Here is a 15,840-nt window from a genome sequence, read left to right as displayed (position 1 = left end):
AAAAACCATGTCAGGTAACATATTATGTCTGACTCTGAGCACCACAAGCTACTTTTTGACTACACCAATATGCAATATATTTGTGTTTAAATGATTAATTAACACTAGACAAGGTACATGTAAGGATAGGTGAGGGTCTGTGATGCATAAATAATATAAGGCTATTTGTCAATAGCGCAAAGATTTACGGAACAAATTTTGTGTTCTTTGATACTCTTTTTTAGAGACAAAGTTATCACAGCTAAATCGTGGACAGCAATACAATGTACATCATTGTTATTATGCTTTGTACATGTTAAAGTTGTACCAAAATATTAAAAATCAATTTCAGTTTAAGTAGCAACACAGAACCAATAACAAACAAGGAAGTATGAAAGTATTGTGAAAAGGATAAGCATACATAAGTATGATGTTTAAAAAACACAAAACAATGGATGTAGATATGTAGTGAAATGACAGCATAGTCAGCTAGACTGTCTTTTTATTCTGTTAAAAGCTGAGGAAGAAAATTACTGAAAGGAAAACATTAAAAAGTAACAAACAGAACAAAATAGCAGGCATCATCACTTGACAGGTTACTTACATGCACAGAGGCCAGTGGGAGAAAGACGGCATGAAAAATGCACAGGGGTCATTGAGATATGGTTTGCAATATATTAGGGAAATCAAATTTTCTAGTATACACAAACAATTCTAAACACAGAGCAAATTATTCACACTGACACACAACACTTTCAGATAATCTCAATATTAAACTTTTTTAATAGCTATGAGTTTAAAAAAAAAATACACGTCAACCATTTGTTAGGTTTTTGATAACTCAAGTTAAAGCAAATGAAAGCAAAAATAAATATGCAAATAAAAAAAAAAGCAGCTTAAGCAAGGTACATGTTCTTGCCGAGTCCTGTAAAGCATTTGTTTCATATTTACAAATAAATAAAAATGTAAAATGTAAACATAACTGGGACTCATCACCACAAAATACATTATATAATACTTTTCAAATTGCAGATGTGCAATGTTTCAAAACTTCTCAAGTATTGAAACAAGTCAAAACGAAGTTTATATAATGCAGTTTACTTTAGAACATTGGTTGCAATATAGTTTACAAGCATTTAGCTTCTAAAGTATAAACAATGTGCATATAGTTTTTAACAATCTAGGTAATGTAAATAAATGTTCTGTTTTCATGGGAATCCTAAGTAAACCTGAGACCTTGAAATCAGAAAAAACAATCCTTTCGAAAATAAATCTGAAATGTGGAAGGTAGGTATTGTGTGTGTCAATCCAAGCACAAAATGGCAGTAAATATACTGTAGAAAACACTCCTATGAAGAGGGATCCATCTTGGTAGCATGCTTCAAGTAGACCAACATATGTTATGGCCTTTATATTAGTGAATACTCTTGCAAACTGTAGGGAACTGATTATATAGAGCTTTGCTGCCATCAATTTTGGAAGCGTCAAATTTGCTATGGATTAGAAACAACTGAATAATACTAACTGGATAAAAAAAAAAAAAAAAAAAGAAAAAGGATGTATATATTTATACCACTTCACCAGTTTTATGTTTTTTGAAAAATCCGGGGAGTATAATCTAAGCGAAACGAAATATTATGATTGTTTTCTTTTTTTATTTTTATCAGTTGTAGCAACCTGGTAGAGTATGTGTCTTGGTGATGCGTAGAAATTACTTCTGAATGGTTTTATGAGTAAACAGCAGTTCAAGAGAAAGCAGGAAACTATATCCATATCTTGTATTGATGAGAGTTAATCAGCACAAACATCTGCAAGTAGTATATATGGTTATTATTTTCTGCCTAGGTCGAAACCTACTATACTTGAAAGAATAAGGAAAATATTCCTCCACTCATAATTTGTTAAGCAATGATTTAACTCCTATTTTTTTTTTACTATGTGAGGAAAAGCCATGTTATAGCTGGGGCATGTCAGTATCTTGGGTACATCTATGAAAACTGGTAATCGTGTGAAAAAAGTATTTGCAACAAAGTAAGAAAAGAATATGAAAAATGGTTACTTGAGGCTTACAAGGTTTTGCACAGTTACTTGTATACTAGCTCCATAAATACTCCTACCCCTTGTTTGTTTTACGAAAGACTTTCCTTTTCTTACAGTAGAATAGTAAAGGTAATACAGTCCGTCCGTTTTTTCAACATATACTTTTTACAGCTGTCACTTTAAGTAACCACAATAATCACCAGCACCTCCTCTTCGCAGATATGTCACAATGAATATGACTCTGCACTATCTTCCCATTATAGCCTCAGTAAGAATGCATGGGAAACACGGTTACCCAACAGTAACTAGATACCTTTTTTTTGGTTGGACAACCAGACATGCAAGTGCACACTGTGCTGGTCTTCTGGTCAGCTTGGAATCACAACCGCAACACTTTGGGAGTCATCTGATGCCTACTAATGTTTAAACTCAATACATTGCCATCCTGGGATGTAATGACGACAACCCCTGCCACCCCTAAGTGTGCACTCGCATGCTGGGTTGCCCAGTTGAAGATGGACATCTCGTTTCTGTAGGGTAACAATGTTAATGTAGCAGATCTTCCCACTTAAGTCCTACACATCTGGTGGAAATTGGTTAGACATCTTTTTTTGTGACTGAGTTGGTGGTGTATTCATTTTTCTTTTTCCTTTGAGATTTAGCATTCCTTTAAAAGACTTACCTCACCAAAAAATAAACAAAAATGTTTTATTTTGCAATATGTAAATAGTTCACATATCATTGCTCCTGCTTCAAAACAGAGAAAAAACTAAATGCCTCTAAATGTAGAGAGCTTTGCTTTTTTTCCGGGATTTTATGTGCACACCTCATACACAACCACCATAAAACAACCTCCTGTACATTTGTGAAGTGATTTACACTGATCACCACTCACATTCCACAGCCTCAACTCTGGGCTCTCACATTATCCTTCTCTCACCAATACAATCAGCTATTTAGGGGAGAATTCAATTCACAAAATATATGTGCAAGCTGCCTCCGGAACGGCCGCAAGACGACTTGCGCAGATTTTATTTATGTTCTAAACAGAAGTAACGCTTATTTTAGCTTAAATTAGCGTTACTTTTTACCAAGGTAACAGTAAAAGAAAAGTGTCTGCGAAGAACAATTGAATATGCCCCTAAGTGTCATACAAGCACTTGTCTTAAATCACAAATAAAAAGTTAATTAAGCCTATTTGCCATTCTTTAACAATATTCAGAGTAATCAACACATTCAATCCTTTAGTACCTTTTCCAAATTATCATGTATTCACAGGATTTTTAATTTTTTTATTTTCACAGCCATTGTTTTGCCCTTACTAAATTCTTTTGTTTCATAACTCTCACTGCAGAGTTGAAAATAATGATATCAGAAAGCAATAAAGTCACTTTCCCAGGTTTGTCTGTGTCTAAAACCTACTAGACATTTCTGTGTACTTCTAAATGTGGCTCGATTTCCGTGTCACTTTACCTCCTCTGCACAACACAGTGAGGTCCCGCAGCATAGCAAAGGAGGAGGGAGTGCAGTGTGCTCTCCATTCTTCTGTACAAGAAGGCTTGTGGAGTGGTCTGAGGGACATGGCCCTTTGTAGTACATATATATATATATATATATATATATATATATATATATATATATATATATATATATATTTATTAGATATTTTTCGGCTCTTAGTCTGACTGGTCACACCTCTAGCTAGATTACTGGAATCTTTTTCGTCTCCTTGAAATCCTCACGTTTTCATAAAAATCAAACCTTACAATAGTAAATAGAGAAATGATTGTTACAAGTGATTCCAGGAGTGAATTAAAAACAAAAAACATTCATTATACAATAATAAAATGCATTTGTAACTGTCCCACTGGTAGAGATGGATTAAAAAAATTTATTTAAAGTGGAGGGGAAAATTTAAATTGGAGGGAACAACTCCCTCCCCCTCAAAAAAAACAAACTTTGGAGAGCCACAAACTTTTCAGGTATGCAGCTTCAGTATTATTACTTCAACAAAAATTTTGTAACATTCAATATGCAGTTACAGTTATGAGTTAAGGCTTATGCTTGCGTTAAAGCAAAAGACAATGCTGTGACATTGTACGAAGTCCTTTTTTTAATTAATGCAGAGAAATCCAAAGCAGTGTTTCTGGATTTCCTATATAAAACAGTTACCAGTGTTAATTTAATTATGCCAATTAAAATTGTAATTCAGCTTCTACTTTACCTGGCTTTAATTAGACAGCCTGAAACTGCAATTACATCAGCAAAGTAAATTGTTTACAAGTGAAATCCACTGATAGCAAAGTCAACTCACTTGTACATAAATAATATATAAAGAAATCCCTGTAGTTAGCAAATTTGCTCTGCTTCCTACTTAGTGCATACATTTCAAATGAACTCTAGTTTTGTCCACAAGAGCAGTTTTGAAAGCCTCATTCCAAACAGAATACACCTTGAAATAACTGCTGGAGAAATAGCGTTACCTAGAGATGTATTGATAACTATGTTGCACTAACTCTGATGTCCAGAAGCATTATGGCATAGAGATTAATAAATCTCTATGTCACACTATTTATCGTTTACTTGAGGGGGTGGATTTCTTTTTGGATTACATTTAGCATGCACACTTGTTTAGAAAAAAACCCTCCCCAAAACACAGTTACATGCAGGATGAAGCACCACTATCTATACTGTGCACATGAGCCAACACTCTACAGGAGTAGATTCAATTGTCCGCGATCTTCCTAAGAACATCGCAAATTACCGATATTACGGTAAAAAGTAACGCTCCTTGTTGTTTGTACCTCTATGGGATGCAACCAAAAATGAGTGCTTCTTCTGTTAAATGTGCGGCCATTCAGGAGGCACCTTGTGCAGATATTTTAAGAATTGAATCCGCCCCTAAGACTCCAAAATTAAATTCTGCTTAGAGGGCTATGGGAAGAGCAGCGTGCAGCTGATGGCCAGCTCTGCAATGCAAGAGGATGCCCCTCACTAGAAACTCTGTGGCCCTCCACAATTTTACTATGGGCACCCACAATTCTAGTTATGTCCCTGATCAGAACAGCTGTATATATGTCTGCAAATATCAAGCAACTTGCAGATGGAGAAAAGTATGTAGTAGCATAGTTAAAGGAAAAGAGTATGTTTGGTTATACCAGCACATACTTCTCAATTCCTCTTGTATATTTAGTGTTTGTGCTGTGGACAAACTAATAAATCAGAGGATATGCTTTAGGAGAAGATTCACTAACTTCAAAACTACATTTCAGATATTCCCTCCCTATTGTGAAATACAGAATATTTGCTTACGGATATCGCAATCAAGAAATCATCTCACAGTAAGCTTTTCTTTTGAGAGACTGAGCAGATTACACGGCTCACCACTTTACACGTTTTTCAGTTGATTGTTGTGAGATGGTTTTCAAGCATAGCTGCACTTCAAAATGTATGTTTAATAACAAAGCAGCTAGATCGGACATATTTAGTTCTTTTACTAGAGATCCTCTCTCAATTATTAGTACATTTAATGATAATCAAAATGTATTGAATATTTTGGAACTATGATGGGTTAATACTGGGTACAGTCCCCAGCACAGATCATCATCATCTATTCATATAGTGCCACTAATTCCACAGCGCTGCACAACTCATTCACATCAGTCCCTGCCCCATTGGAGTTTACAATCTAAATCCCCTAACATACACACAGACCAAGAGAGACTAAGGGCAATTTAATAGCAGCCAATTAACCTACCAGTATGTTTTTGGAGTGTGGGAGGAAACCGGAGCTCCCGGAGGAAACCCCCGCAAACATGGGGAGAACATACAAACTACACACGGATAAGGCCATGGTCGGGAATCGAACGCATGACCCCAGTGCTGTGAGGCAGAAGTGCTAACCACTAAGCTACCGTGCTGCCCTGATGAAAATAGTCAAGGCAAAAGACCACTGAAAAGACTAAGAAAACGCTGATAAAATGTATACCTTCGTCGCGACGACAATGCTTGTTTTATTTTTCATTTGAAGACATATAGTAACAAATATCTGCATATGAAAAACAAAAGTATTCTTCCCATTAAAATGTATTTTTTTAAAACAAGAGAAAATCTACATATTAAGCATATGTCATGTGAATTCGCCACGAAGTTGGTATATTTCCTATCATTCTCTATAATGGAAAGAGCCTGCAGGCGAAACATAAGTGAAAGTATGTGGTGGACATATTTAGTCCAGTATAAACAGGCCATTGTTATTTCATGAATATCATTTCAGTTAAGTGAAAAAAAGTCTTCGTTATATATGTAAAATAGTGGCATTACTTGCCCTTTAAAATACTTTGCATTTCATACCTGCATTGTGCTTTGCCAGATACTTGTCTTTGTACTGCTTCTTTTTCTTGCCAAACCAAGTGCAGCTGGCTTGCTGCTCCTGCTTTGTCTTTTCCATTGCAATGCAGGCAACACGCCTAAAAAAAAAACACACAAAAAAATAGCTTAATAAATTTAGACAGAATTTTTTTTTAAAAAAGTCAAGGTTAATTTACTGCAACTATATGTAACAATAGAACTAAGCTTGGGAGTCATTAGTATTTTGACATTCACATAACTGAGGCACCCCATTTCTAATTTAAGGTTTCACTTCCCTTGACTGTTGTGTAAAGAAAATATAAAGCGTTGCATAAAAATATTTTTGTTCCAGGCGTTTCCCTTGTTTTTATAACATTGTCCCTAACAAGCTTTACTTCTAATCAATACCTAGAGAAAAGAAAGCTATGTAAAACATCACAGTCTGTGTAACCTCAAAGATTGTCTTCACTGAGCCACTCAAATAAAAAGTAGGGTTTAAGATTTTGGGTAAACAGACTACTATGATCTTGGGATGGGTATAAAAGTAATATATGCCACTTATCTTTAACACAAGAGTTCAATAACATTGTCAAAAATGTATTATTTGTAAATAGTACTAGCGAGTTCATATTAAAAACAAAACAACCAAAACAAAACATTTTTTAAAAGGAAAATATACCAGAGCATCAGAGGTTTCAAAAATGCATTATTAAACTGAAACAAATACATATACAAAGCCCTCATCTGTGTCTAGAATATATACACCTTGCTAACTTTGGCGACCTTAATACAAAAGTATTGAGTATTATGTTGCCAAATTATAATTAAGAATTCTATAAAAAATGAATAAATAAAAAATGTCAATTAACTATGGCCAAAAGGTAATTTTTTTTCCCTAAAAAAAAATAAAATCAACTTAATATTTACATGCACTTTATATTATTCTAATAAAAAGCTTTCAGACAGAATAATATCATTGCACCATGACCATTTATATGTGGATTATGTTTTTTTCCTAACTGTAATTTGATTTTAAAAATTGCCAAAGTCTAAGAAGTTCTCTAATAAAAATGTAATACTCATAGGAAAATTAGAAAATATCAGCATTTGATTAACCCCGTGATTCCCAAACTTTATCAATTCGATGCACTCTTAGGGTCTCAAATTTTTCAAGGGATTCCAAAGCCAAAATAATTACAGAGTAGTCCCTATTTTTAAGTAGTTGGGTCAAAATAACGTATACGTATTTACGTCAGGGAAGAAATACTTATTAAGTGGTTTGAAAGAAGAATACACATAAATCCAAGAAATGAGAATAATTTTTTAAATTCTATTTCTTTCAAAGAACAATTTACAGCAGTCATTAACAGGAACAAGATCAAACAAAATAAACTAATATGTGTATAAAAGAAAGTCATTAACCAATATTATAAAAGTACCTGGTGTGTATCCCTCCACCATCACACTGTGCCCCTTCACAAGTTTCCCTTTTATTACACTGTGCCTATCACACTGCCCCCTCATAGTCACACTGTACCCCTACTCCATCACTGTGCCCCTTGATCGGTTTACCTTTTATTAGCGTGCTTTTATCACACTGTCCCTTTCATCCCATTTTTGCTCCTCTTCCTTTACTTCCCTTTTATTTGGCCTCCTTTCTTCTGTCATTCTTCTCTTCCTCTTTTGTTTACTTTTCAGTGTTTCGGCTCCTTTTTGTGCCGCTCCTCACTGCAAATGTCGGACGTGATGACATCACGCCCAACAGTTAGTACGAAGGGAGCAGGGTGCCGCCAAATGGTATTTTTTGGCTGGCGGGTGGAGAAGCGGGGGACGGCAGACAAAGGGGAGGCCTCTCAGACTCGGCGCCCCCCCACCCGCTTACCGCTGGACCTGGCCACAACACTCCTGTGAGATCGCGTGGCACTCCAGGGAGCCATGGCGCATAGTTTGGGAACTGCTGGATTAACCAAAGCATGATGTTTACAGACATCACTCCTTAATGTGCAGGCGGAATATCAAGGGAAAGAGTATAGAAAGCAAAGTATGAAAGTATAGTACCTCAGGCACCTAAACCACACAGGAATACAAACACACTTCAATTTAGGCACCAAATTTAGTAACAGCCCCACTCTCCTCCCAAATAGTAGTAAGGCATTTGGTACCCTCAATATTCAAAATACACTCACCCTTGTCTGTGCCTCAATTGCCATGAGCTTCAAGAGTTCAAATAAAAAATGCTCTGTCTGCTCAAAGCTGGGGGCTCCATGATGCCATCAAAAATACTGCTTAGTGATTTCATATAATGTAGCTATTCAATTTCCATACTCCAATATTCACAGTCACTCAAATACACAATTAGTAAAATAAATAAATAAATAGAAACACCATTAGAGAGTTATTTAACAGGGTGTTGGGATACCATGTTCAGCCAGTACAACCTGATGCTATGGCATGGAGTCTACAGAGGTCTGGAATTGTGCAGGAGAAATGTTGCACTTATCTTCCACAAGAAAGTCACTCTAAAGACACCTGGTTGATGATTGTGGAAATGCTGTCTCAGGCATCATTTCAGAAAACCTCATAAATGTTCAATCAAGCTTAGATCGAGTGAGAAGGCCATGAAATATGGATAACATCTGTGTCACACTCACCAAAACAGTGGGCGATCAAACGTGCTCTGTGGATGTGGGCATTGTTATCTTAGAAGATATCTCCTACCAGGAAAAAAATTCTGCAAAATGGTGATGATGATCACTCTGTACCAATAAGTAGCTATTAGCATTGAACTTGAGTTCTAAGGAAATGAGTGCACCAAAATCGTACCAGAAAAGAGCAACCTACAAATCTGTGGAACAACTACAACCCTTCATTGCTGGAAACAAGCACTCATGGATGTAGAGTTCTTTAGGTTGGGGCTACACATGCACTTTTGTTGAGAACGTGGCGAAGGATGATTCATCTGACCATTTCCCCTTCCTCCACTGCTCAGTAGTGCCTGTGCTCTTTGCACAAATTAACGTTTTAAACATGCAATGGAGAGATGAGTGGTTTATGCACTGCAGCCTGATATCCTGTTGAGTCCTTAAACAAGTTTTTTTGGAAACTGGATGCTCGCATTATAGAAAGAAATTTGCAGCCAATCGACCTGTGTGTTTTGCCTTGCACTTTGAATTAATCCATGAATATCCCAAACCTGGAGTATGTACTCCCATCCACTGTTGCCTTTTGCTGAGGATGTTTTCCCTTCAGAGTTCCATGACGACAGAGATCCCCTCCTGCCGCATGCTAGCAGGGGCGGGCTGGGCAGGGGGGCATCGGTCCCCCGGGCCTGACAGCCAAAGACCATTTTGGGCTGGTGTACCGTTATTGTTTGGCCTCCAGGTGGCTAGCGCCTCCATAGGAACCAGCCATTTTACAACATGCAAGCCGTGCGGAGATCCGTCCCTCCCCTTCCTGATCATTAACTCCTATCCTTCTAGTACCCCCGCCACGCTGCCGCCGCGTGCATACTGAGTGGGGAAGGATTGCTGTAACTGAAGACTCCCTTTCCACTAATTGCGTGATCCGCATGTGCAAGAACGCACCGCAGCGGCAGTGCCACTAGATCTAACCCTGCAAAGAGTGAGGTGAGTACCTAGCCATGGAAAAGCTGGTTGTGATCAATGGACACTAAAGATAATTTTCCTGTTGTTCCTCTATGACATTTATCAAAATGGTATGGGTAAAAGCAACACTGAATAATACAGTGGCTGATGGCAGGATGTTACATAAAGGAATGATGTGCATTTGCCTTAAAGGTCACAAAAGCCACCTAACTCACTTTTATAAATATGTATACCCCATAGAGAATGTAGAACTAAAGTGCTGGATAGTGTTGTATAAAAAGTGAATGTTGATATTAGTTTGGAGTATTAATGAATCAAAAGTAAAAAGATTCTATTCTAAGTTACAGACAAGCACAATTTATGGTGTTTGCACTATAAAAGCTGCTGCTTGTGCAATTTGGCATTTATAACACTTTGCTACATAAATGTGAATAATAGAAGGGCACAGTCATAAGATCACTAATGATTGCTGGGAGCAGTCTACATGAGCATAAAAAATGAAACTGGCTGTTTTTGATGTCATTGCATCCGCTTTGCATTTTTTTTTGTTTGTTTGTCAGGTTTTTGTTTTGCTATGGTGGCTTTTGCAAATGTGCACAGAGCTAGGCTGTAAAGTGTACAGTGTTTCTCATAATTGGCTATACTCAACTGTAAATCTAGTGGCAACAGTGCAAAACTAAAATTGAAACAAAGGATCAGAAGTTCACAATGTTTAGGTTATCCGGACAGTGAAGTGACTTCATACCGTTTTATTTAAAACCTTTTTTTTTTTTTCCACACCGAAATCTATTAACCTGTGGTCACCAGAGGGGATTGTGCATTTGATTCGGTGCTGTGATGTCCGGCAGAGGAGCACACAAGATGACGGATCAATGTGCTGACAGCTGTGACCCCTCCTCGCACAGCGTGCCCAGTAGTATTTTAGAACACAGGTTAATAGATGCCATAATCAGGTATGTTAATATATTTTCTTATATGCAATCTATATTGGAATACTTTTTAACCATCCTTTCTTGAATTGGAGGAACTACTGTGTGGCATAATATGAATTAAGGGCACTGTATAACATAATATGATCTGGGGGCACTATTGTTGCATAATATTAATTGGAGGCACTACTTTACGGCATAATATGAACTGGGTATACTACTGTGTGGCATACTATGAACGTTTATTTGTTGTACTATTAATATTAGGATATTAGCATGATAAAATAGGAAATATTTATATAAATACCCCATTATAATAAGCCAGGTATGTAAAAAAACAAAGGTGCTGTATATAATGTACCGAAAACCAAACTTTAAGGATGGGTCGCTACTTATGGGCCAGTACTGTGTGATTGCCCCCCGGGCCAAAGTCTGCCAGCCCTACCCTGCATGCTAGCCATGAATAAAGACAACCAAGGTAGCCATGCACGCTTATGCATTTCCTTGACATGCTGGGATGTTATTTGCTCAATTAACAAAAGCCAGGAAGCCCTTGCATTCAACACGAGATATATTTACACATATATATTTACATCACACACACACACACACACACACCTTCTTTACGTGGAAACAACTGTTTTAAACAGCTAATGTATGGATGTGTCACAGTACTGGGGTCATGAGTTCAATTCCCGACCATGGCCTTATCTGTGTGGAGCTTGTATGTTCTCCCCGTGTTTGCGTAGGATTCCTCTGGGTACTCCGGTTTCCTCTCGCACTCCGAAAATATACTAGTAGGTTAATTGGTCTCTCTCTGTCTTAGAGACTTTAGACTAAGTTCCAATAGGGCAGGGACTGATGTGAATGAGTTCTCTGTACAGCACTGCGGAAATAGTGGCGCTATATAAATAAATGGTGATAGAGATAAGAGGATTTATGTACTTACGTTAAATCCGTTTCTCTGATTCCGTCTGGGGGACACTGCTTTATCATGGGTTGTGGAGGGGAGCTGGGAGTTGGCACCTAACTAGTTAACTTTAGTGCTGCTGATAGACCCCTCCCCTCTACAATCCCCCTGCCTCTTCCTGTACAATCCAGTTAGTTTTAAAAAGCCCCAGGAGAAAAAAGGGCAGTCAAACAAGAGCACACAGAAGAATAACAGAAGGGAGGGATCGCAGTGTCCCCCAGACGGAATCAGAGAAACGGATTTAACGTAAGTACATAAATCCTCTTTTCTCTTTCATCCAGTCTGGGGGACACTGCTTTACCATGGGGACGTTCTAAAGCAGCCCCTAAAGGGTGGGACTACTCTGAAAATCCCGCTCGTAAAGCATTACGGGCGAAATTTGCATCTGCTGATGCAAACACATTAAATTGATAAAATTTAGTAAACGTATGGACAGAGGACCAAGTGGCTGCCCTGCAAAGCTGGTCTGCAGAAACACCATTTCTTGCTGCCCAAGACGCCCCAACCGATCTGGTGGAATGGGCTGTGATTCTCTCCGGCACAGGACGGCTAGCCTTTATATAAGCTTGTCTGATGGTAGACGTAATCCATCTTGCAATGGACTGTTTTGAGGCTGGCCAGCCTCTCTTATTAGCGTCATAAAGGACAAATAGAGAGTCTGTACGTCTAATCTGGGAAGTTCTCTTAACATAAATGCGGAGAGCCCTAACCACATCTAACTTTTCCATCGATTGCTGATCCGTATGGGAAGAAGATGTGAAAACCGGAACTACGATTTCCTGGTTAAGATGAAAAGCAGACACTACTTTTGGTACGAAAGAAGGGAGAGTTCTTAACACCGCTCTGTCCTCGTGGAAAACCAAATATGGTTCCCTACAGGACAGAGCTCCTAATTCGGAAACTCTACGAGCCGAAGCGATAGCCAAAAGAAAGAGGACCTTCCAGGTCAACCACTTTAAGTCTGCCTTGCTCAAAGGTTCAAAGGGGGGGCCCTTGAGCATCTCTAGGACCATGTTGAGATCCCATGGAGCAGTAGGAGGGACATAGGGAGGTTGGATATGTAAAACTCCCTGGAAAAAAGTCCTGATGGTCTGGCAATTCGGCTAATTTCTTATGAAAAAATACAGAAAGTGCCGAAACCTGGACCTTTAGGGAACCTAGCCTAAGGCCTGCTTCCAGGCCATTTTGAAGGAAGGCTAATAGACGGGAAAGATGAAAAGAGGATGAGTGGAACGTCCTATTTTCGCACCATCTTATGTAGGCCTTCCAAATCCGGTGATAGATTCGAGAAGAAACAGGCTTCCTGGCTCGCATCAGAGTCTGAATTACACTGGGCGAAAAACCTCTAGCCTTCCAGAGGCTGGCTTCAACAGCCATGCCGTTAAATTGAGCTGAGGTACATTCTGGAAATGGAATGGACCTTGCAGAAGCAGGTCGATTCGATACGGAAGGCGGAACCCCGGCCCTTCCGCCATAGAAATGATGTCTGCGTACCACACTCGGCGCGGCCAAGAGGGAGCGACTAGAATTACTGGCAGCAGGCCCTGCCGAACTCGTCTGAGTACTCGAGGAAGCATGGTAATTGGGGGAAACAGGTATCCCAACCTGAATTCCCATGACATCGTCAAAACGTCCACTGCCACCGCTAAGGGATCCCTTGCCCTTGCGCAAAACTTGTGGACCTTCCGGTTGTGTCTGGAGGCCATGAGGTCTATGTCCGGAAGACCCCACCTGAGAACCAGAGACTGAAAGACATCCGGGTGTAGAGACCACTCCCCCGGCATCAGCTGGTTTCGACTTAAATAGTCCGCCTCCCAGTTTTCTATTCCTGGAATGAAAACCGCCGATATTGCTGGGACATATTGCTCTGCCCAAACAAATATTTGGGCTGCAATCTCCATAGCCGCTGCACTCCTGGTTCCTCCTTGTCTGTTGACATATGCCACGGCCGTGGCATTGTCGGACTGAATTCTGACCGGTTGGCCCTGAAGAAAAGACTGGGCTCCCCGGAGAGCCAAGAGAATGGCCTTCAATTCCAAAACATTTATCGGTAGAGTTGATTCCTGAGGCGACCAAATTCCCTGGAGTCGGAGGTGAAGGATTACCGCCCCCCAACCCTTCAGGCTGGCGTCTGTCGTGGCTATGATCCATGACCATTGTGCGAAGGATTTTCCCACGCTCATGTTGTGCGGACACATCCACCACTGAAGAGATTCTCTCAGCTTTCTGAGATAGAGAGATCTTTTGACTTTTCAGGTGTAGGTGTGACCCTGACCACTTCGATAGCAGATCCCATTGGAAACATCGAGAATGGGCTCGCCCGAAGGGAATGGTCTCGAAAGAGGCCACCATCTTTCCGAGTAGCCTCATGCACAAGTGCATTGAGGGGCTAGGGTAAGACAAAACCTGGGAGGTTACCGACTGAATAGAGGAGATTTTCTCTGCTGGGAGAAACACTCTTTGCCTCCTGGTGTCCATGATGAGTGCCAGGAATACCATGCGCTGACACGGGATCAACTGGGATTTCTTTGAATTTATTAGCCAACCGTGGCCCTCGAGAACTGCCTGGGTGAGGGACAGGTGATAACGCAGGCAACCTTCTGAGGAAGCCTTGACGAGTAGGTCGTCCAAGTAAGGAACGACCTGAACTCCCTGCAGGTGAAGACATGCTGCCATAACTGACATAATCTTCGTGAAGACCCTTGGCGCAGTTGAGAGTCCAAAGGGGAGGGCCCGAAACTGATAGTGAGCAGATCCTACCGTGAATCTGAGGAGAGACTGGTGGTGGATCCAGATGGGAATGTGGAGATAAGCGTCCTTTATATCTATGGACGTCATGAACTGATTTATCTCTAGGCCGTTTATTACTGACCTCAGAGATTCCATCCGAAATTTGTCCACCCTTAAGTGAACATTGAGGCCCTTTAAGTTTAGGATGGGCCGAAAGGAGCCGTCCGGCTTCTTGACTAGGAACAGGTTTGAATAAAAACCCCTTCCTTTCTGCCCATCTGGCATTCTGCAGATGACCTGCTGGAGTAAAAGAGAAGCAACACAATCCTGTATAGCCCGTCTTTTTAAAAGATCCTGAGGTAGCGGGGTCTGGAAGAAACACTGTGGAGCCGGGCCCAATAGGTCTATTCTGTACCCCTCTGAAATGATTTTCCGAAGCCAAGGATCTTGGGAAGACGCTGTCCACTGTTTCTGAAACAGGGACAGACGTCCTCCCACTGGCGCCCCCTGTAGAACAGGTTGGTCGTCAGGACGCAGGCTTTTCCTGGGTCTTAGCGGCCTGGCGCTTGGAAGTAAACGAGGATCTTCCCCTAGAGGAGGAGCCTCGGGAATTAGATTGCCTTCCTCTGAAGGACTGACCCCTTTGGAAGGAGGTCCCTCGAAAGGGCTGTCGGAAGGAGCTATTCCTCTGAGCGCGGCTTCTGTTAGCGTATACTGGCAAAGAAGTGCTCTTGCCCCCCGTAGCCTGGGAAATGAGGGTATCCAATTCCGGCCCGAATAAGCCCGCTGCAGAAAAGGGGATGGTTTCAACGGACCGCTTTGACTCTGCATCACCTTCCCAGGATTTCAGCCATAGTGTTCTCCTTGCTGAAATGGAGGCCGCCTGAATGGCAGAGGAAACCGCCGCTGAATTCTGGGCCGCCTCATAGAGATACCCCGAAGCTTCCTTTAAATGCAAAGCAAGGGGAAGGAGCTCGGAGTCTTGTAAAGCTTCTGCCAGCTGGTCTGCCCATGCTTCCATGGCTTTTGCTACCCAGGCTGAAGCAAAAGTGGGTCTAAAGCCAGAACCCGCAGCCGCAAATATTGATTTGAGCTGGGATTCTACCTTACGGTCATTGGCGTCTGGAAGAGACGCTGAACCCGGGGCTGGGAGTAGAGTATGTTTAGCCAGGCGAGTAATAGGAATGTCTACCTTGGGAATACTCTCCCAGCGAGTCGCCTCTTCCTCCTGAAGAGG

At 40.4% G+C, this 15,840-nt stretch overlaps 1 protein-coding gene across 10 annotated transcripts in view; it reads right to left on the bottom strand.

Annotated features, from left to right (window-relative positions):
- The window catches only part of CASK (calcium/calmodulin dependent serine protein kinase), a 247,868-nt gene that overhangs the window by 30,923 nt on the left and 201,105 nt on the right, over positions 1 to 15,840 (bottom strand). For all 10 annotated transcript variants that reach the window (XM_075196392.1, XM_075196395.1, XM_075196398.1 and 7 more), the window contains one exon: positions 6,373 to 6,488. In XM_075196392.1, coding sequence (XP_075052493.1) covers positions 6,373 to 6,488 — 116 coding nt within the window. The remainder of the gene's footprint in view (positions 1 to 6,372; positions 6,489 to 15,840) is intronic.

The sequence above is a fragment of the Mixophyes fleayi genome, chromosome 2 (assembly GCF_038048845.1).
Source record: "Mixophyes fleayi isolate aMixFle1 chromosome 2, aMixFle1.hap1, whole genome shotgun sequence".
NCBI lineage: Eukaryota > Metazoa > Chordata > Amphibia > Anura > Limnodynastidae > Mixophyes > Mixophyes fleayi.
This window is presented reverse-complemented; position numbering and strand designations above follow the sequence as displayed.